At 46.0% G+C, this 20,876-nt stretch overlaps 1 protein-coding gene across 5 annotated transcripts in view; it reads left to right on the top strand.

The window, feature by feature from the left end:
* The window catches only part of Kif9 (kinesin family member 9), a 49,501-nt gene extending 29,220 nt beyond the window's left edge, over positions 1-20,281 (top strand). For all 5 annotated transcript variants that reach the window (XM_051203339.1, XM_051203378.1, XM_051203348.1 and 2 more), the window contains 8 exons: positions 472-562; positions 1,464-1,597; positions 3,738-3,932; positions 6,985-7,199; positions 13,948-14,124; positions 14,404-14,519; positions 16,894-16,998; positions 19,991-20,281. In XM_051203339.1, coding sequence (XP_051059296.1) covers positions 472-562; positions 1,464-1,597; positions 3,738-3,932; positions 6,985-7,199; positions 13,948-14,124; positions 14,404-14,519; positions 16,894-16,998; positions 19,991-20,041 — 1,084 coding nt within the window. In that variant the 3' untranslated portion in view covers positions 20,042-20,281. The remainder of the gene's footprint in view (positions 1-471; positions 563-1,463; positions 1,598-3,737; positions 3,933-6,984; positions 7,200-13,947; positions 14,125-14,403; positions 14,520-16,893; positions 16,999-19,990) is intronic.
* The last annotated feature ends 595 nt before the right edge of the window (positions 20,282-20,876 follow it).

Raw genomic sequence — 20,876 nt, 5'->3', positions numbered from 1 at the left:
GAACTCTCTGGAGTGCCAGCGCTGTGACTGTGTGTAGCTGGGCCTCGTGGATCTTCCATATCTGCTACCTCAAGGAGCACTTTGTTTATTTGGGTGCAGGTCCACCCATTGCCAAAGAAGCTCGTACTGGTTGGCCTCAGACTGGCCGTTTGTTTTCAGGGTTATGTTCGAATGAACCTAGGTGACAGCACAGTCCTCATGCAGGGTTACAGCCATTATTAAACATTACAGGTGTTATCATCTTAGAGCTGATATACTTTAAAGCTGTATAGGTTTGGGGACTGGACGATGGTGAGATGCGTACACTGTAAAAGGATGGGCCCTTTAGTCCCTTGTCTTTTGGCTTATGATGAAGCTGTGGCCTCCATCACCAGAGCTTTATCTAACCAACTTTTAATCTAATGTTTGGGTCTTAGCCCAGTGGATTCAGCATGGTCCCATTACAAATGGTATCTCACTCTCTCTCCCAAGCCAACAGGAACAGGAAGTGGAGTCTGCCTTGCGCAGGAAGTACACTCTCATAGACAAGAATGACTTTGCAGCCATTTCTGCTGTCCAGAAGGTAAGCACAGTTGCTGCTTGCTAACAGCACTCACCCCAGACTTCCCATGTTTGGTCAGACTTTTGCAGAAACTGCAAGTGTTAGGCATTAAACCAAAACTAATAGTTCCCAGACCAAGATAGCACCAGGATGAACACGTAGTGCCCTGTGCAAGGGTAAAACCACTTTAGGGGCTGAAGAGACAGCCCAGTCAGTAAGTGGTTGTTGCACAATCATGAGGCTTTCAGTTCAATTCCCACATGGTGCTGCATCCTCGAAGTGCTGGCTCTGGGAAGGTGTAGACAGACAGATTCCTAGGGCTCACTGGCCTGCTTGCCTAGCATAGTTTGTGAGTTCCAGACCACTGAGAGACCCAGCAACAAACTCTTCCTGAGGAATAGGACTCAAGCTTGACCTCTGGTCTCCACACCCACATACATGCATACAGAGAAAGAAATCGTATATCACTTTTGCATTGAGAATGACATCCATAAATTAGACATATAGCTAATATATAATATATATGATCAATGTTTGGAACCAGAATGGAATTAGGTCTTAAGATGCTTAGAGAGTATTGGGTGGTGGTGGCACACACCTTTACTCAGGAGGCAGAGACAGGCAGATTTCTGTGAGTTTGAGATCTGATCTACAGATCTGGTCTATAGCCTGGTCTACAGAGCAAGTTTCGAGACAGAGCTGCAACACAGAGAAACCCTGTCTCAAAAAAAGATGGGGGAGTAGACATTACTTTTCTAGGGTTCAGAAACACCTCTACTGCCTGCAACTGGCAGCAGCAGCCAAATCTTGGTGTGTGTGGATAACACGCTCACCCCAAGTGTTGGGCCATGAACACTTGCATTCCTAAGAGACCCAAACCTCTAATGTAACCCATGCCCCTTGTCCTGACCTCTCTATCCAGGCAGGGCTTATGGATGCTGAAGGTCACCTAGTAGGGGAGCCTGATGGACAAAGCTTTGGACTTGGGGTTGCCCCTTTTTCTGTCAAACCTGGGAAGAAACCCAGGTCCAAGAAGACACTGAAAGAACAGTTCAGGTGAGAGATCTTCTGCTTTGTCTAGCCTAGCACCCAGGCTCCTTGGTGGAGGGAGGGCACAACATGGTACCCCATCCCATGGCATCTCAGCTGCCGGTGCTCGCTACTGCCGATGCTGGGAAAGCTGTGGGGTTCAGGTCAGGGTCATACTCTGAGTAGCATCCCCAGTGGAATGTTTCCTTTCACTGAGTTACTCCCCAATGGATGTGACCGTTGGGGAGTGGAGTGCGGGAAGGACACTGCCTGCTGGTACTTCTATGCTACCCACAGATACCTCCCCTGAGACCCCCAGCCATCCAAATCCTCAACTCACATTTTAGGTGAGACCCAGTTTATTGTTGCGCTTTGGGGTGTGGGGGGTGAAAAAAGGGTCTCGCAGCGCAGCCCAGGATGGTTGGTCTCAGACTCATGATGACGCTCCTGCCCCGTGTTCCCAAAAGCTTACATTACAGATGTGTCCCATCCTACTTGGCTAAGACTCATTTCCAAGTCTGAGTTGGACACAGCCTTTTCCCCACTCCGATGCCCAGGCCATGCTGGGGAGCAGTAGCAGAGCACAGGTTCCAGAGTTGAGACCTAGGTTCATCCCCTTCTCTGTGCTTTTTACCCCTAAGGGACTTCCTTGTGTGAGGCATGATCTGTGGCTGTTTCTGTATCCCTGCCATGGGAATAATGATAGTAATAGTGTTAGCATCAGAGCTAATGGCCATGTTGGGAGGATAAGATGGAGAATACAGTCCTTGCACATGAGCCAACTGGATTGTCATCAGGAAGTGCTATATGCAACTGACACTGGTTACCTTCTTACTGCTGCGTCCCAGGACCCTCTGTAATAGTGTAACACGGAGGCTGGTCCTCTCAGAAAAACCTGTTGGAAGAAGGGGCTGAGTATGTTATCCATGCCTGTAATCTCAGAACCTAGGATGGAGGGGCCCTAAGATTGTGAATTCAGGGCCGGTGAGGTGACTTCACAGATAAAGGTGCTTGCTACACAAGCTTAAGGGCCCAAGTTCCATCTGTGGAACTACATAGACGTCGATGAGAACAAATTCCTCAAAGTTATCCTCTGACATCAACATCATGGACTCTTACACACAGTAATAATAGAGTTAAGAAAGCCGGGCATTGGTGGCGCACGCCTTTAATCCCAGTGCTCGGGAAGCAGAGGCAGGCAGGTCTCTGTGAGTTTGAGGCCAGCCTGGTCTACAGAGCAAGTTCCAGGACAGGCTCCAAAATAGTAGAGAGAAACCCTGTCTCAACTAACTAACTAACTAACTAACTAACTAACTAACTAACTAACTAAATAAATAAAGTTTAAAAAAAGATTGAGTTTGAGGCTATCTTGGGGTACATGGTGCAACCATCTCTTCCATAAAAAGGAAGGAAAGCAAGAGGGAGACAGGAAGAAGGAGGGACAGACAAAAGAAGAAAATATGGAAGGAAGGGATTGAACGCGGTATGGGGATGCATCTCCCTGGGTAGAGTCCCTGCCTTGCAGGCACAAAGCCCTGGCTTTGATATCCAGCAGCACATAAACTAGGCATAGTATCATACTCGTCTATTCCCATCAGGAAGATAACAAGGACAAAATCTCCTCAGCTACCTAGTGAGTTCTAAGCCAGCCTGAGAGACATGAGATTCTCTTTTATTCTAAAAGAAGAAGAAAAAGAAGAAAGAAAGAAAGAAAGAAAGACGGAGGGAGGGAGGGGGAGAGAGAAAGAGAGAGAGAGAGAGAGAGAGAAGTACATATTGCTCATGGGGAGGACCTGAGCTCAGTACCCAATACTGCCAGTAACTCCATCTCTGACCTCCTAAAACACTGCTCTCATACAAGTGCCCACATACATGCACATATTTTTTAAAAAAAGATAGAAGCTGCCAGTTTCCAGGAATAGTAGTGTACTCCTTTTATTCTAGCACTTAGGAAGCAGAGGTAGGCAGATCCCTGTGAGCAGTAGGCCAGCCATATTAAGACCCTGTCTCAACCAAATAAACAAACAAATAATACATGAATAAAATAAGCAAGCAAGCTGAATGTGCTAGGTTGCTTGGTTTAGTGGGCTTGATCAAGGTCTCATGTTAGGGTCTTAGTTCTCACTGTCCATGCCTAGGCCTTAGTGTTTCCCTGAAATTTTTTCAGCATCTCAGCAAGAAAGGAAGGTGCCAGCAGCCCTGTGAGTGGCAAGGACTTTGAAGTGGTTTCTATCTCCAAGACTCAGCTGGTCCCATCTTCCAAAGATGGGGATATCAAAGATATGCTTTCACGAGACAGGGAGACTTCCAGCATTGAGCCCGTTCCCTCGGACTCTCCAAAGGAAGAAGTGCGCCCAACCAGGTAACCATCTAAAGGCGGGTAGATCTCCACCAGATCAAATCACACCAGAGTGTGAATCTTACATGTTAGGAAAAGGGTGCCTGCAACAGAAGGGAAATAATTGGGGGGAGACAGAGAAAGTCCAAAAGGAAAAAATGTGATACCATATATGCATGCAAAATGATCCAACCTTAGTCTTCCAGGACACATGAAGAAGAAAATAGCTCAGCCAGTAAAGGTACTTGCCCCCAATTCTGATGACCCGTGTTCAATACCCAGGACACATGGTGGGAAGAAAGAACCAATTCCCACAAGTTATCTTCTGAGCTCCATACATGTGCTATGGTGCACATGTGTATGCACAAACACAAATAAATCATTTCAGAACTTCCACACATCAACTATTGCTAAAGTGATGTATCTTTTGCATGAGTAATGCATTCTAGATGCCCGGCATGGGAGCATATACTTGTAATCCTAGCACTTGGGAGGTAGAGGCAGAAAGATTAGGAATTTAAGGTGACCCTTGGTATCAAAGAGAGTTGGAGACCAGTCTGGGATCCCTAAGGCCTTGGCTTTAAACATGAACAACTGGAGCTGTGGAGGTGGTTGGTGGGTAAAGGTGCCTGCTGTGCCACTGTGATAACCTGAAGTTGAGTCCCCAGACCCCATGTGAAGGCAGATGTCTAGCAGCCTCGCCTGCTATTCTGCTATCCCTACAGTGAGATGGGCAGAATCCCTGAGAGGTCTCAGGACACCTAGCCTGGCATTTGCTGTAGAAAAGCAAGCAAGCAAGCAAACAACCCAAAGAGAAAATGCTTCAAACAAGGTGGAAGGTGTGAACTGACATAGCTTTTCTGACCTCTTCCCCACATTCACATACACTGCTGGACAGTGGGGGTGTGGGTCAGAATTTTAGGAATCCAGGCTAAGGAAATAGAACTGGAGACATGGAAAAAACAAAACAAGACGTTTTTCACATCATTAGTGGGAAAAGTTTTTTTTTTTTTTAAAGTAAACACTTTCAATGATATTAGATAACGAGCATTGAATGAATTTTTATCCCTGCCCCTGGTCTGTACAAGCACATGCATGAAGAACTTCTCCTGAGCCTCTGTGCATTTCAGAACATTCAGAGAAGTTAGAAAGTATAGTGAATGCCCATACATGGACAGCCTTCTAGTGTCTGTTGGCAGGCATTTACATTTGCTCCATCTAGTGTAGTCTTTTTAAAAATGCATTTCAAATAAGTTGCCAACATCAGTTCACAGTTGTATCACATTAACTGTGGTTCCCAGAGAATTTTGTGCATGGGGTGTGTGTATGTATGGTGCATGCTTGTGAGTGTATGGGTGCACAGCCCTGTGTGTGTCACGCTAAAGGCTGAGCAGCACATCTAGTGTCTTTCCCTCTTCCTCTCTGTCATAAAACTTGAAACAGTCTCACACTAACCTGGAAGCTTGCTGTTTCAGCTAATCTGGCTGATAGGCACCCTTTCAGATTTGTCTGTTTTTGTCTCCTAGTGCTGGAAATATGCTTGGCTTCTTGTATGAGACTTTTCTGAGGAGACATGAACCAAAGTCTCCTTAATCTAGATGGGAACCAGTGACAAGGCAAACTGACAATGCCTCCTAATTTCAAGTTAGCAAATCAATGACTCTGTTGGGGTTTCTTATAGGAGCATGTGTGACTTAAAGGCACCTACATCACCAAAAAGCCTACCCCAGTCTTGGTGATGACTCATAAAAACTGTATCCCTGGAACTATGTGTGACAAGTCAGAGGACCCCCCCTGCACACTCACACCTGCCTCCACCCCCACCCCAGCATATACTGCTTCTATAACCTTGGGAAAGAGGACCTGGTAAATCTTGTTGGTTTCAGGAACTTTCTGAGAGTTATGAGTTGTGTACTTTCTGAGTCTCATGAGCTTTTGTGCTGGTTTGATGAAGAATGCCTCCCATAGGCTTATATGTTTGAATGCTTAGTCACCAGGGAGTGAAACTCTTTGAGAAAATTAGAACTATTAGGAGGTGTTTTTCACTAGAGGTGGGCTTTGAAGTTTCTTTGTTTTTATTTTCCTGTTTTTTTGAGACAGGGTTTCTCCATGTAGCCCTGGATGTCCTGAAACTCACTTTGTAGACCAGGATGGCCTTGAACTCACAGAGACCTGTGTTTTAAAATTTTATTTATTTTTATTTTGTATGCATTGCTGTATTGCCTGCATGTATGTCTTTGTGAGGATGCAGCAACTAGAATCCCCTGGAACTGGAGTTACAGACAGTTGTGAATTGCCATGAATTGCCATGTGGGTACTGGGATTGAACCTAAGTCCTTGAAAAAAAAGCAGTCAGTGCTGTTAACTGCTGAGCCATCTCTCCAGTCCCAAGCTTTGAGGTTTCAAAAGCCCATGCTAGGTCCAGGTTCTCACTCAGCCTGCAGATCAGGATGTAGCTCCCAACTATTTTCCTAGCACCATGGCTGCTATGCGGTGCTGCCATGCTTTCCGCCATGATGATAATGACTAAACCTCTGAACCTATTATCAAGCCCCCAGTTTTCTTTGTAAGAGTTGCTGTGGTCATGGTGGGTCTTCACAGCAACAGAACAGTGACAAAGACAGCTTGCTTGTTTCCTCCTGGAGAGAATTGCTATATCACATGGGGATATGAACTCAGGTACTCATACTTACAGAACAAGTACCCAGAGAAAGTTTACTACCATAAGATAATACCTCTGTGAGAAAAAGAAAAGGCCATATATTCTCTGTGGCTCCAACCAGTTAAAGAATGTATCAAAGAAATCGAAAGAGACTGAACAAATTTTGGATCCGGATAGGTGACAGTGGTTTTGTTTTCAATTTCTTTCCTTTCCTCAGTTTCTGCAGTGGGCATGGGTCCTTACAACACAGATGAGGAATTGATTCCTACAGACTGACTTCCATCTGACACAAACAGTGCCTAGGGCCTCTACCATTGGCCCTCGGAAGTCCCAGGGAAGAAAGATGAAGCTCCGTGTGCCTCCTAGGCAGCTGCAGCACTTCCGTTTCCTCTTTGACCTCTCCCTCTGTTCCAGACCCAGCACCCCACCCTCTAAGCCTGTGGCCTTTGAAGAGTTTAAGAATGAACGAGGTAGTGAGATCAACCGCATCTTCAAAGAAAACAAATCCATCTTGAATGAACGGAGGAAAAGGGCCAGCGAGACCACCCAGCGCATCAATGCCATCAAGCAGGAGATTGATGTGACCAAGGAGGCACTGAATTTCCAGAAGTCACTACGGGAGAAGCAAGGTAGACGTGAAGGGGAGATGGCCAGGGTGACATGAGTCACCATGCTTTAAGTATGACAGCCTTGGGCACTAAAGGACCTAGACGGGAGGGGGCCAATAAGGGCTCTAGGGTACAGACCTGTGTCATTTGCTAGGCTCTAGGCAGCCTTTCCTGCCAGCTAGCCTTTGCCAATGTTGCCACTTACAACATTATTTCAGAATTAACTGCCGAGCCTTCCTCCCGACTTGTGCTGTTGTTCCTGGAGAAACTGGCCCTTGGCAGGAACAAAGCCCCACCCCCGATCCCTAATGAACACTGGAGGCTTAGTAGAGAAACCAAGGAAATTCACTTTATGACCTTGCAATTAAAATGGCAGGGTATACTACAGGGGTGCAAAGACAGTTGGGTTTTTGTTTGTTTTTGTTTTTAGAGACAGGTTTTCTCTGTGTGGCCCTGGCTGTGCTGGAACTCTGTAGACAAGGCTTCCACTTGCCTCTGCCTCTGGAGTGCTGGGATTAAAACTGTACAGCATCGCTGCCCTGTACAAAGAAAGTTTTTAAAAGCCCTGACTGCAGGTCCCTCCCCACTTTCCTTACTGGCTGAGTAATTGGAAGGTACTGTTTTTTCGTTTGTTTTGAGAGAGGGTCTTTCTGTGTAGTTCTGAAATGTCCTGGGATCCCCTGGCCTTGTACTCACAGGGTACAGTATTACACACATTATCAGCCACTTATGTTTCTTAATTTCTCAACAAACACATACATGGATTTATGTCTACATTTTACATTCTTTTTGTTGTAAAGCTTTTTGGGAACATAAGCCCATTATGCCTGCAGGTCATCGGGCAATTTTGGCAGTTGGTAACTACTTACCCTAGACTAGCTGGTGTTCGTAGGGTTCAGCATCACCTTTTCATCCACAGCTGGACCTAAGCTGATGGAAGGCACCTTTGAAAATGGACCATTATGCTCTTGTATTTTTACAGTCCTGGTGAAATCTCCTCAGGGGAATGGGTAGTTGGTGACCCCTTGAAGTCATTAGTCCTGATCTGTTCTCGCTTTGCCGATGGTGGTTTGGTTGTGGTAGAGGTACTGCTGGGGACCTCAAGAAATGAGAATGAGAGTCCCAGAAGGCCAAGTGACTTGATGTCAGTGAAATCATTCCTTATACTCAACTCCTGCCACCTGTGCTCTCCTGGCAGGCTGTCCCCTAGAGCAGGTAGTATGTATTACCAGGTAGGGAGAGAGAGAGCAAAAACCCTGCATGGTGACAGTACTAACATGGGCGCCCTGAATGTGACCCTCACAGGGTTACACGTGTACTGTGGGCCAGGAGCAGTCGAGTGAGCAGAGAACTGATTTGTGACAGCTAGTCAAGGGCAGTCTGAGCCTGCATTTTCATAAGTGACCACCCTGACTCTGAAAAGGGGATTCAGATAGGCATGGGGATGCATTGTTGTAATCCAAGCTTTAGGAGGAAGGAGGAGGAGGTTTGCCACGAGTTCAGGCCAGCCAGAGCTATACAGTCAGACCCCGGCTAAAAAGGTAAATTAAAGTTTAAAAAGCTGTTGAAATGGCTCATTGGGGGCTGGGGAGATGGCTTGCTGGTCTCCCAGGGGACACAAACTCTGTTCCCCAGGCAGCTTACAGTTGTCCATGATTCTAATTTGAGGATTTGACATGTGGCATTCACATACAGACAGACATATACATAAAGTTATAAAGAAAAAAGAAATGGATCATTGGGTAAGGTTTGTAACCATCAATGCTGACAACCTAAGTGAGAGCCATGGACCTCACATAGTCAAAGGAGGGAATTGACTCCTGCAAGATGTCCTCTGACCCCAACCTGTGCTCTGTGGTACACACATAGACACAGACACACAGACACACACACACACAGACACACACACAGACACACACACACACAGACACACACACACACACAGATACACTCACACAGATACAGACACACACATACACACATACACACAGATACACACACACACAGATACACACATACACACAGATACAGACACACACGATGTAATTTTAAACTTAAAAGTTATTTTTAAAAGATAATTTATTAGCCCAGCAGTGGTAGCACATGCCTTTAATTCCCAGCACTTGGGAGGCAGCACTTGGGAGTTCAAAACCAACATGGTCTACAAGAGCTAGTTCCAGGACAGCCAGGGTTACAGAGAGAAACCCTGCCTCAAAACACACACACACACACACACACACACACACACACACACACTCACTAATTTATTCTATATGCATTGGTGTAAAGGTGTCAGATCCCCTGGAACTGGAGTTACAGACAGTTGTGAACTGTCTTGTGGGTTCTGGGAATTGAACCCAGGTCCTCTGAAAGATCAGTCAGTGCTCTTAACAACTGAGCCATCTCTCCAGCTCCTTAAAAGTTAGTTTAAAAAAATAAAATAAAAGGGGGCTGGAGAGATGGCTCAGAGGTTAAGAGCACTGGCTGATCTTCCAGAGGTCCTGAGTTCAATTCCAAGAAACCACATAGTAGCTCACAACCATCTGTAACAAGATCTGGTGCCCTCCTCTGGCCTGCAGGCATGCATACATGCAGGCAGAACACTGTATACATAATAAATAAAATAAAATAATGAAAAACAAAGGGAGTTCAGGAATCACATCGTTATTCACTTTCCTGGCAGTCAGGGTACATCACAGGGCCTCTCCTCAATAAATAACAATCCTGTTCCATGCCATCTTTCATGAGTGACTTCCAGATGTCACTTAGTTTTTCCTACTAGTCAGTTAGGTCATTTCACTCTCAGAGGTGACTTCATTTCCAGACTCCTGGATCTAGTCTGCTCAGACCCTTCCTACCACCTATTCTATGACCTACTATTCCAGAGAGCAAAGGGTCTGGAAAACTTGTGCCAAGAACCCTTGGGGGGATGAGGGGGAACGACAGCAGAAGGCCGATGGAGGATGTCCTTCTGCATGCTGGAATATGTGTTTCTCTTATTGGTTGATGAATAAAGCTGTTTTGGCCAATGGACAGGCAGGATGTAGCCAGGCAAGAAGCATAGGCAGGGATACCAGACTAGAAGAAAGCAGGGAAGAGGAAGGCAGAGAGTGGGTTGCTGGAGAGACACCATGTAGCTGCTGAGGGAGCAAGAAGTGTGGGCACCACCAGTAAGCCAAGACCACATGGAGATACGTAGATTAATAGAAATGAGTTAATAAGAGAGAGCAGGCCAATAAGAGGCATGAGCCATTAGTCAAACAGTTTTTAATGAATAGAAGCCTCTGTGTGTTTATTTGGGATAAGGACTTTGAGACCAGGTAAGACAGAAACTTCTGTCTACAGAAGCCCTCACAGGACCCAAAAGCACCTTTTTGGTCTCTGTGTCCACATGTTCTTTAAAAATACAGGCCCTGACAGGCACTTAGGAGGCAGTGGTAGTCAGATCTCTGTGAGTTTGAGGCCAGCCTGCCAGGACAGCCAGGACTGAACAATGAAACCCTGTCTCAAAAAACAAAACTACAGACCCTGGTGATAAATTTACACTTTTAAAAGGATGCATGCACTGTGACATCCAATTTACCCTTTAGATTTTGGATTAGGTGTGTGTACATGAGTGCAGGTGCTTGCAGAGCCAAGAGGGGTCACTTTCCCTGGAATTGGAATTACAGGCTGTTGTGGGCCATCCGGTGTGGGTGCTGGAAATACAGTTGGGTCCTTTGCAAGAACAGAAAGCACACTTAACTACCGAGCCATCTCTACAGCATTTTGTGACAAGGTCTTATCATAGGCCTTGAACTTGAGATCCTCCCACCTCAGCCTTCCACCTAACTAGGATGATTGGTCTATACCTATAAACTTTACACAGAGTGAGATAATGGTGAGCTAAGATTTTTTTTTTTTTTTTGAGACATGCTCTCAGGTAACCCAGACTGATGACTTTGAACAATTATCTGCCTCAGTTATAATTATAGGCATGTGCCTATCTCTGGAATAAAGAGTATTTTAAAAATAATTTAAAATTTGCCAAGAGGGTGCTTTACACCTATAATCCCAGAAGAAGGAGAATCATTGAATGTTTGAGTCCAGCCTGGGCTACTTAGTGAATTCCTGGGCTATAGAGTCTTAAATAAATAAAGGAGGAAAACACACATACATGTTAGGAGTTTTCTCTTTCTCACCAGCAGCTTCCAAATAATGACACAGAGACTTATTCATTGTGAAAGCTTGGCCTTTAGCTGAGGCTTGACCCCCAACTAGCTCTTATAACTTAAATTAATCTGCTTCTGTTAATCTATGTTCTACCAAATAGCTTTTTTACTTCTTTTCCATTTCTGTATGGCCGATTAGTTCCACATCTCCTGTCATAATCTGCACATCTAGATTTCTTCTCTTCCTCTCTGCCCAGAAATCCTGCCTATGTTGCCTAGCTATTGACCATTCAGCTCTTTATTAAACCAATCACAGCAATACATCTCCACATAATATGCAAATATTCCACAACACATACATGTATATGTGAATATATATTTGATTTTATCACTATTGAAACATTGTTCAGGTGAACCATTAGTTGTTTGCTTTAAAAGAAACATCTTTCAGTGCAGTTCTCCCCTGAGGAGGCAATCAGAGAGCCCGTGGATAATACTACAGATGTCCAGTCCGTCTCCCATTTCAAAGGAGTACTGCAAACTCTTTCCAAAGGATCTGTGCATGTCATGTCAGAGATGTCCCTTGGCACATAGCTCACAGCAGGTCACTCTGCAGTGAAGATGAGGGACCTGACTCCTATCCCAGATCCTGGACCCTCGAGTTGGGAGCCTTGCATCTCCATTAATGGTGCAGGGACATTTTTGTGTGGAAGCCATATGACTTTCCTCTAGGATCTGGGGACTTCTTGCACCCTAATCATACATCCTGGGCCACATACAAAACACAAATCTGGAACAGCACAGTTTGCTGTGGCTCCTGTTAATCTTTCAGGTGCTGTGGGCAGTGGATAGCCAAGGGAGTAATTTTTCACACAATATTATTTTGTCTTAACCCAGCAAAACTCTTACCAAAGTGACAGAGTCTATGGCCAGTATCACAACTGAATGGAGGAAAGCCAGCTAGCATGCTACAGAATTCTAATAATCTCTAACAAGAAGGTAGCTGACCAATAGAAGACTATTAAAATGTGGGTTTACATCCACTTTCATTAATAAGGAATTTTGCTCAAATTCCTTAGTGGTACTAGCCAGTGATGGCAGTTCATGTATGTAATTTAAAAGAAAAATAAGTGTGGGGCTGAGGCTATAGCTCAGATGTTATAGTGCTTGCCAGTATGCATGGTAGCCGTGCGTTTAATCCACAGCCCTACATGAAACGGTATGGTGGTGCATGCCACCCTGAGCTACACTGCGTATTCATTTGCAGTTGGGCTGCACAGTCAGAAAACTGCTACACATTTAGGGCAGACAGGAGGGGAACCGAGCAGAAGAGAAGATAGAGTGGGTCCAAGTACCATGATAACTCTGATCTTGCCTCATTGGCCAAAGATATTTACCCTTAAAAGAAATGTTAACCTTCACAGCTTTCCCAGCATCGGCAGTAGTGAGCACCGGCAGCTGAGATGCCATGGGATGGGGGTACCATGTTGTGCCCTCCCTCCACCAAGGAGCCTGGGTGCTAGGCTAGACAAAGCAGAAGATCTCTCACCTGAAATGTTCTTTCAGTGTCTTCTTGGACCTGGGTTTCTTCCCAGGTTTGACAGAAAAAGGGGCAACCCCAAGTCCAAAGCTTTGTCCATCAGGCTCCCCTACTAGGTGACCTTCAGCATCCATAAGCCCTGCCTGGATAGAGAGGTCAGGACAAGGGGCATGGGTTACATTAGAGGTTTGGGTCTCTTAGGAAAGCAAGTGTTCATGGCCCAACACTTGGGGTGAGCGTGTTATCCACACACACCAAGATTTGGCTGCTGCTGCCAGTTGCAGGCAGTAGAGGTGTTTCTGAACCATAGAAAAGTAATGTCTACTTTCTATATCAGCCTCATACTATTCCATCCCTGAGGATATATCTGTTTTGTTTTATTTTGTTTTTCTTCCAGAGGGGGTTTCTCTGTATTGCTTTGGAGCCTGCCCTGGAACTTCCTATGTAGACCAGGCTGGCCTCAAACTCACAGAAATCCACCTGCTTCTGCCTCCCAGAGTTCTGGGATTAAAGGTGTGCGCCACCACCTGGTCTGTCTATTTTTAAATTATTTTTATTTTGTGTGCATTGGTGTTTTGCCTGTATGTCTGTCTGTGTGCCGGATCTCCTGGAACTGAAGTTATAGACAGTTGTGAGCTGCCGTGTGGGTGCTGGGAATTGAACTTCGGTCCTCTGGAAGAGCATCAGGTTTTCTTAACTGCAGAGTCAACTCTCCAGTCCCTGTTTTATTTATTTGACTCAAAAGAAAAAAGTCTTTAAAGGGTGATTACCTTTGGCTGATGGGACAAGATCACAATAAGCATGCTACCTGGCCCCTCTCTACCGTCTCCTCTGCCCAGCATCCCTCCTGTTTGCTCTATAATACCAGTCAGGCCCCACTGAGCTAATCAGCCCCTACCTGTGGGTGTGCTGTCCTGGCCTAGCCTTCTTGTACTTGCCCACTCCTTGCCACACCCACCCACACCCCTGCCACCCTGCCACCTTATCTGTCAGCACTGTCTTGTTTTTTGGAACACCATTCTGACCCCTACCCTGATGCCTACTGCCTCATTCCCTGACCTCTCCCATCACCCTGCAGGCGAGTATGAGAACAAAGGCCTGATGATCATCGATGAGGAGGAATTTCTGCTGATCCTGAAGCTCAAAGACCTCAAGAAGCAGTACCGAAATGAGTACCAAGAACTGCGCGACCTCAGAGCTGAGATGCAGTACTGCCAGCGCCTGGTGGATCAGTGCCGCAATCGCCTGCTCATGGGTATTCCCGTTGGGAAGGTTGACAGGCTCCTTGAGGTGGGGGGGGGAGGCTCAGGGCAAGGCCAAGGATCAGTTCTGAAGTACTGACCTGCTCAGTGTAGCGCCAGGGCTTAGTGAGGAGCTTCAGGTGTGTGGTCCAGGGCTATGAAGGCTGGAGATGGGAGTGAGATGAGGCGAGCTGGGGAGCAGGAAGTAAATAGAGGTGAGCCTGCAATCGCCTTTGCCTGCTTCCCCATAGGCTTTCTCACACCTCACAGTGCCATCCCTCTGACTCTTGCAGAATTCGACATCTGGTACAACGAGTCCTTTGTCATCCCAGAGGACATTCAGGCAGCACTGAAGCTCGGCAGCAGCATCCGGCCAGGCATGGTGCCTGTCAGCAGGATTGTGTCTCTGGTGAGCAGCACAAGGGTTTGAGGGTGACGAGAGTTGAACATAGGGACAGTCGCAGTAAAGTGGGTAATTCTAACTCTTCCACGGATTGCTTTCTAAGTGCTGCCAGTGCCCAGGAAGGCGAAAAGCAGAGCTAGAGAGACAGCGTTATAGTATGGCACGAGAGGGACCTTGCCAGGTCCCATGGTGGCAAGGGATAAATACACCAGGCAGACAGAGCTTAAGTGGGAAGTGTGGGAAAGGGGTGAGAGAAGAGAAAGATGGGGTGGGGGGGCAAAGAGACACAGAGACTGATAACAGCAGGAGAGAGCAGGATATGTATTCCTGCCATGCACAGCGGGGTGACTCTCTGTGCCAGGTTTCCAAGGGTGGGGATCAGGTTTGCCTGGATTACAGCAGATGGCTCAATTAAAGTACTTGCTGCTCTTCTGGAGGATCTGACTTTGGTTTTCAGCACCCATGTCTGTAAGGAGTAGGTTTTTCCACCCGCCGCTGGTCTCGTCCCGACGCCGCGCCAGCCCCAAATAACGCACAGACTCTGTATTTGATATAATTCTGTTGGCCAGGGACTTGTTTCTTATCGGCTAGCTCTGTCTTAAGTATTAACCCATTTCTGTTAATCTATGTATTTCCATGTGGTCTCATCTTACCGGAGAGCCGGCAGGCATCCTGCTCTCCAGACTCACCATCTTGACTCCTCCTTACTACTTCCTCTCTCATCCTTGTCTCCTACTCCCGCCTATCTTACTTTCCTATTGGCCAACAGTGCTTTATTCATTAACCAGTATGAGAAATATATTTACAGAATGACAGCTCCCATCACATGTCAGCCATATCAGGCAGCTCACAACTATCTGTAACTCCAGCTCCAATTCCAATGCCGTCTTCTGGCCTTTGCAGGCAACAGCACATATGTGTCATATAGCAGCATAGACATAAACACATAAAAAAAAAAATAGGTTTCCAAAGCAACTTTGTGGGGAGGAGAGGATTTATTTCAGCTTACAGTTATAACTGTAAGCTGCCTCATGAAAGGAAGTCAGGGCAGGAACCTAGAGACAGGGACGGAAGCAGAGATCATGAAGGAATGATGCGTGATAGATTGCTCCCCAAGACTCGCTCAGCCTTTCTTCCCACCCCTTTTTCTTGCCTGCATGTTTGTATGTGCATTTCCTGTGTACCTGGTGCTCAGAGTTCAGAAGAAAGTGCTGGATGCCGAGGACTATGTAAATGATGAGAGTTAAACCAGGGTCCTCTGAAAGAGCAGCCAGTGCACCAGTGCACCTAACTACTGAGCCATCTCCCTGGCTCCTCAGTCTGCCTTCTTATACAGCCCAGGACCAAATTTCCAGGGGTGGCACTGCCTGCAGTGGGCTGGGCCCTCCTACTTCAATCATTAATCAAGAAAATGTCTACAGACTGGCCTAAAGGCCAGCCTGATGGAGGAAATTCCTTAAATGAGAGTCTTTCTCCTAGACATGACTAGGTTTGTGTCAAAACAAAACAAAATAAATAAACAAATAAAAAACAAAACAAACCAAAAACCCCAGTACAAGTCTTAAAGAGAGATATGTAGGGGCTGGAGAGGTGGTTCAGTGATTCATATCACTGGCTGTTCTTTCAGAAGTCCTGAGTTCCATTCCCAGCACCCACATGGTGGCTCACAACCATCTATAATTGTAGTCCGATGAATTCCAATTCTTCCTTCTGGTGTGTAGCTGTACATGCAGAGAAAAGCACCTATATGCATAAGTAAATAAAACTTTAAAGAGAGACACAGAGAGAAAGAGTGTGTCTTAATTAGGGTTTTTATTGCTGTGAAGAGACGATGACCGCAGCAACTCCTATAAAGAAAAACATTAAATTGGGGCTTGCTTATAGTTTCAGAGGTTTAGTCCATTATCATCATGGTGGGACATGGTGGCGTGCAGGCAGACATAGTGCTGGAGAATGAGCTGAAAGTTCTACATATTGATCTGCAGACAACAGGAAGTGAATTGTCTCACTGTGTACAGTCTGAGCATTGGAGGCCTCCAAGCCTGCCCCCCACAGTGACACACTTCCTCCAGCAAGGCCACATCTATTCTAATAAGACCACAACTCCTAATAGTGCCACTCCCTATGAGGGCCATTTTACCTCAAACCACTACAGAGAGAGAGGTAGACAAAGGAATACCTTTTATTACTGCCAACTTTCTGTAGTGCCTAGGTGGCCTTTACAAGGGATCTGTGAGGACCCTGACAGGCACGGGTGCTACAACTGCTCTGGGTGGATTTGCAAACCCAGCAAGGCTCTCCTGATGCTCAGGACATCCCTGCCAGGGTTTATCCTCACAGTGTCAGGCTGAGACATTGTGCTGGGTCGGGCCTCTCCCAGGGAGAAGATGACCAGGACAGGTTCAGCCAGCTGCAGCAGACTGTACTACCTGAGGGTCCTGACTCCATCTCCTTCTACAATGCCAAAGTCAAGACGGAACAGAAGGTAACTTGGGATGTTCATGTCTGTGAGGGTGGGGGCCCCAAAGACTTCATTACTAGGGCACCCAGAATCACCAACCCTGTTGAATAGGCACAGGGTGGGTGGGAGTGATGGTCCCTGCCTAGGGAGATTGAATGTCACCCTTAGTCTGTAGGTACCTTCTACTGGCTCTAGACTGGAACAAGGCTGGACTTTGGAAGTCGGGGGAGGAGGATGACATTGATCATGTCCAGGTCTGGACATGGCTGATAAGTGCTAACTCAGCCATGTATGGTGGCTCACAGCCCATGACAGTCTAGGAAAGAAATCCTCAGACCACTGCCTGTGGGGAAGGGCCTATCCAAGGGGGCCACCCTGCACAAATGGCAGGGGACAGAGAACCACATGTAGCCGAGGTGGAACTAGACATGGTGAGCCCAGGTGGGGCCTCTGATTGTCCAGGCTCTCCATCCCACCAAGGCCTTGGGTACTGCACAGCCCTCTGCACTCAGGTAGGCGTTGTTGTGCGGTTTGTTTGAGACAGGGAGTCCTGTTCCCCAGGCTAGTCTCAAACTTGCCAGGTAGCCAAGGATAACCTTGAACTCCTGATCCTCTTGCATCTACTTCCAAGAGATGAGATTACAGGTATGTGCCACCATACTCACTTAGAACGTGTTTCCTTTCTTTCTTTCTTTTTTAGTCTCTTTCATTGTGAGAATGATCTATAGTGTGTATATGTGTGTTTGCCTACTTGCATTTTTAAAAAAACTTTATTTTGTGGATAAGTGTTTGGCTGGCATGTCTGTCTGTGTACCATTTGGATGTTTGGTACCTGCAGAGGCTAGAAGAAGGTGTAGGATTCCCCAGAACTGGAGATGGTTATGAGTCACCATATGGGTGATATTAATTGAACTTGGGTCCTTTGGAAGAGCAGCCAGTGCTCTTAACCCTTGAGCTATCTCTCTAGTCCAAAATATGTATTTTAAGTTACAAGCTCATATTTGATTGGACTTAAGGACTTCAAAACACATAAATTATAATTACTTTCTCCCTAGAAGGGAATATACTTGTTTTTTGGTTTGTGAGGGTGGATGGGTAGGGAGTTTTGACTTTTTGTTTGTTTTGTTTTGTTTTTCAAGACAGGGTTTCTCTGTGTAGCTTTGGAGCCTGTTCAAGAACTCATGCTGCTGATCGGGCTGGATTCTGCCTCTTGAGTGCTGGGATTAAATGCATGAGCTATCATAGACTGTTTTTGTTTTTGTTTTTTTTTTTTCCCCTTTGAAACAAGGTTCTATGTAGTTCAGGCCTGCCTTGAACTTCCTGTGCAGCAGAAGGTTGCCTTGAACTCCTGCTCCTGTCTCCTAAGTTTTGGGGTTTTAGGCTTTCACTACTACACTGTCTGCATTTGCTTTTTTGTAGTTACCATGCATGTTATCAACCCAGGATCATGTATTCCCTTCAAGAATTCCAGCTTGAAGGGAGGCAGATGCAGGCAGATCTCTGAGTTCAAGGCTAACCTGGTCTACAAAGGAAGTTCAAGAACAGGCGCCAAAAGCTACTCAGAGAAACCCTGTCTGGGAAACAAACAAACAAACTGCTAGAAATTCTAGCTCGAATGCTAGAGATGTAGCTCAGAAAATGAGCATCTGCCTAGCCTGCATCAGGCCCTGGGTTCAATACTAAGAACCACAGAGAAGAAAAATTCCATCTTGAGCCAGGTATTATGTCAAATCCTGTAATCTCAGCAATTTGGGGAGGGGAGGGCTGAGGTGGGAGCAGCTTGAGTTCAAGGCCGTGTTGGGCTATACTGAGACCCTATGTCAAGAAAGAAAACAAGAATACCAGCTTAGTGTTGGCGCTGCAGGTTCAGCCTCTTACCTCAGGAACATAGTCCAAGGAGCCTTAACAATTGCTCCTTTCCTGCCCACTGCTTTAATGACAGCCTTTTCTACCTGTTCTCAAGGAGCCCAGCAGTGTATGAAGAGGGCAGACTTTAAATTTAAAAGGAAGAGTAGAATCTGTGAGCACTACAGCCCCAGAGGGAGGACCTGCAACAGGAATAGGCCCACCTCTAGAGGTAGAAACCCCTCCTCTCCTATGTTAGTTTCCTGTTGCTGTGACAAATACCTGAGAGAAAGAGCCTGGAAGGAAGGAAGCTGGTGACACACGCCTCTTGGGTGCTGGAGGCAGAGGATCAGGAGTTCAAAATCATCCTTATTTGCCCGGGAGGTTCAAGGCAAGCCTGGGTTCAAAGAGTCCCTATCTAGAGACAAACAGAAACAAAGAAGAAAGGTTTATTTTGCTGCAGCAGTTTCAGATCATGCTGGGTTCCATTGTTATGGGCTTAAAGTAAATGGGAACAGGATGGCATGTGGAGAGTTAGCTGCTTGTCTCAAGGTGATCAAGCAGAAAAAAACAGGGCAGGGCCAGGGACATGATACACCTTCCAGGACACATCCCCATTGACCTACATCCTCTGTGTCCCACCACCTTTCGGTAATGTTATCAAGTTATGAATCTATTGGTGGAAAATCCATTTATCAGGCCAGAGCCCTCACTTTCCAATTAACTCTCAGTGACTCAATGACCAGTGGGCCTCTCTCTCTTTTTTGTTTTTTCTTTTTCAAGACAGGGTCTTACAGTGTAGCTCTGCTGACCTGGAACTCACTATGTAGACCAGAGCTTACAGAGATCCACCTACCTACCTCTCGAGTGCTACAATTAAAGGCATGCACCACTATGCCCAGTACATGTCTCCTTTTAAACATAACTGCCAAGCTATTTCAAACCAGTTTGACACACTTTCCTTGAATTGAAAGTGTTTGAGTGGAATGTTACTTCTCGTAGAATTTGTGTTATCCAGAGAGTTTACATCTCTAGAGTGTGATGTTTGCTTGATGAAGTGAATAGAGTGTGATGTTTGCATGATGAAGTGAATAGAGTGTGATGTTTGCATGATGAAGTGAATGAGTGACAATGTGAGTCCTTGCTAAGATCACATCTCCTTTTCTTCCAGCACAGTTATATGAAAACCATGACAGGTCTCCAGCAGTCACACAGAAAATAGTCTCATCAATAGCTTGAAGACCAGCAACTCTAGTCTGTTCTAAGGAAGCTGCTAAACTACGCTCAGAGCTCCAGTCCTCAACCTGGGACCAAACCCAGAGAACACACAATTGCCTGCCTGCTAGGATAAACATCCTCCAGAGGATACCCTTGCTTGTCTCCACAGAAATACTTTTGATTTTAATTTGCTACCATATGTAAAATCAAGATAAAATTCCTTTCTAGTTTGGACTTTAAGTACTATCCCAAAGACTGTTTTAATTCCTGTTTGAAAGGACATCTGGCTGTGACTAAAACCTAGTCCAAGTGTTTGCCTAACAAGCATGACACCTGGGATTTGGTTCCTAGCAACACAGACACACACACACACACACACACACACACACACACACACACACACACACACACACAGAGAGAGAGAGAGAGTGGGAGGAGGATTGGGAGTATAGCTCAGTAGTATAATACTTGCCTAGCATCCATGAAACTCTTCCATCTCCAACACCACCGAAAAGAATAGCAAACACTGTAGTTAGGCAGGACAGACCTGTAATCCCAGCACTTGGGTGGTGGTGACAGAAGGGTCAGGAGTCTAGAGTCACCTTCAGCTACTTATCTAGTTCAGGGTCAGTCTGGACTATATGAAACCCTACCTCCAGCAAAAAATAAAAACTGAAAGCTACTGGAGCCTTGAGTAGGAAATCAAAACAGTAATCCAGGTTCCTCCTGTCAGCCTCTGTCTCTCTTCAGTGGGCATCCTGAGATGAGCTTGGTCTGAGACTACTTCTTACAACTCCCAAGGAGTCTAAGTTCTCTCAACCCATCCTTTTTCCTTGGCA

This window comes from Phodopus roborovskii, unplaced genomic scaffold, assembly GCF_943737965.1.
Source record: "Phodopus roborovskii unplaced genomic scaffold, PHOROB, whole genome shotgun sequence".
Lineage (NCBI taxonomy): Eukaryota > Metazoa > Chordata > Mammalia > Rodentia > Cricetidae > Phodopus > Phodopus roborovskii.
Note: the sequence above shows the minus strand (reverse complement) of the source record. Positions and strands in the feature narration are given on the sequence as shown.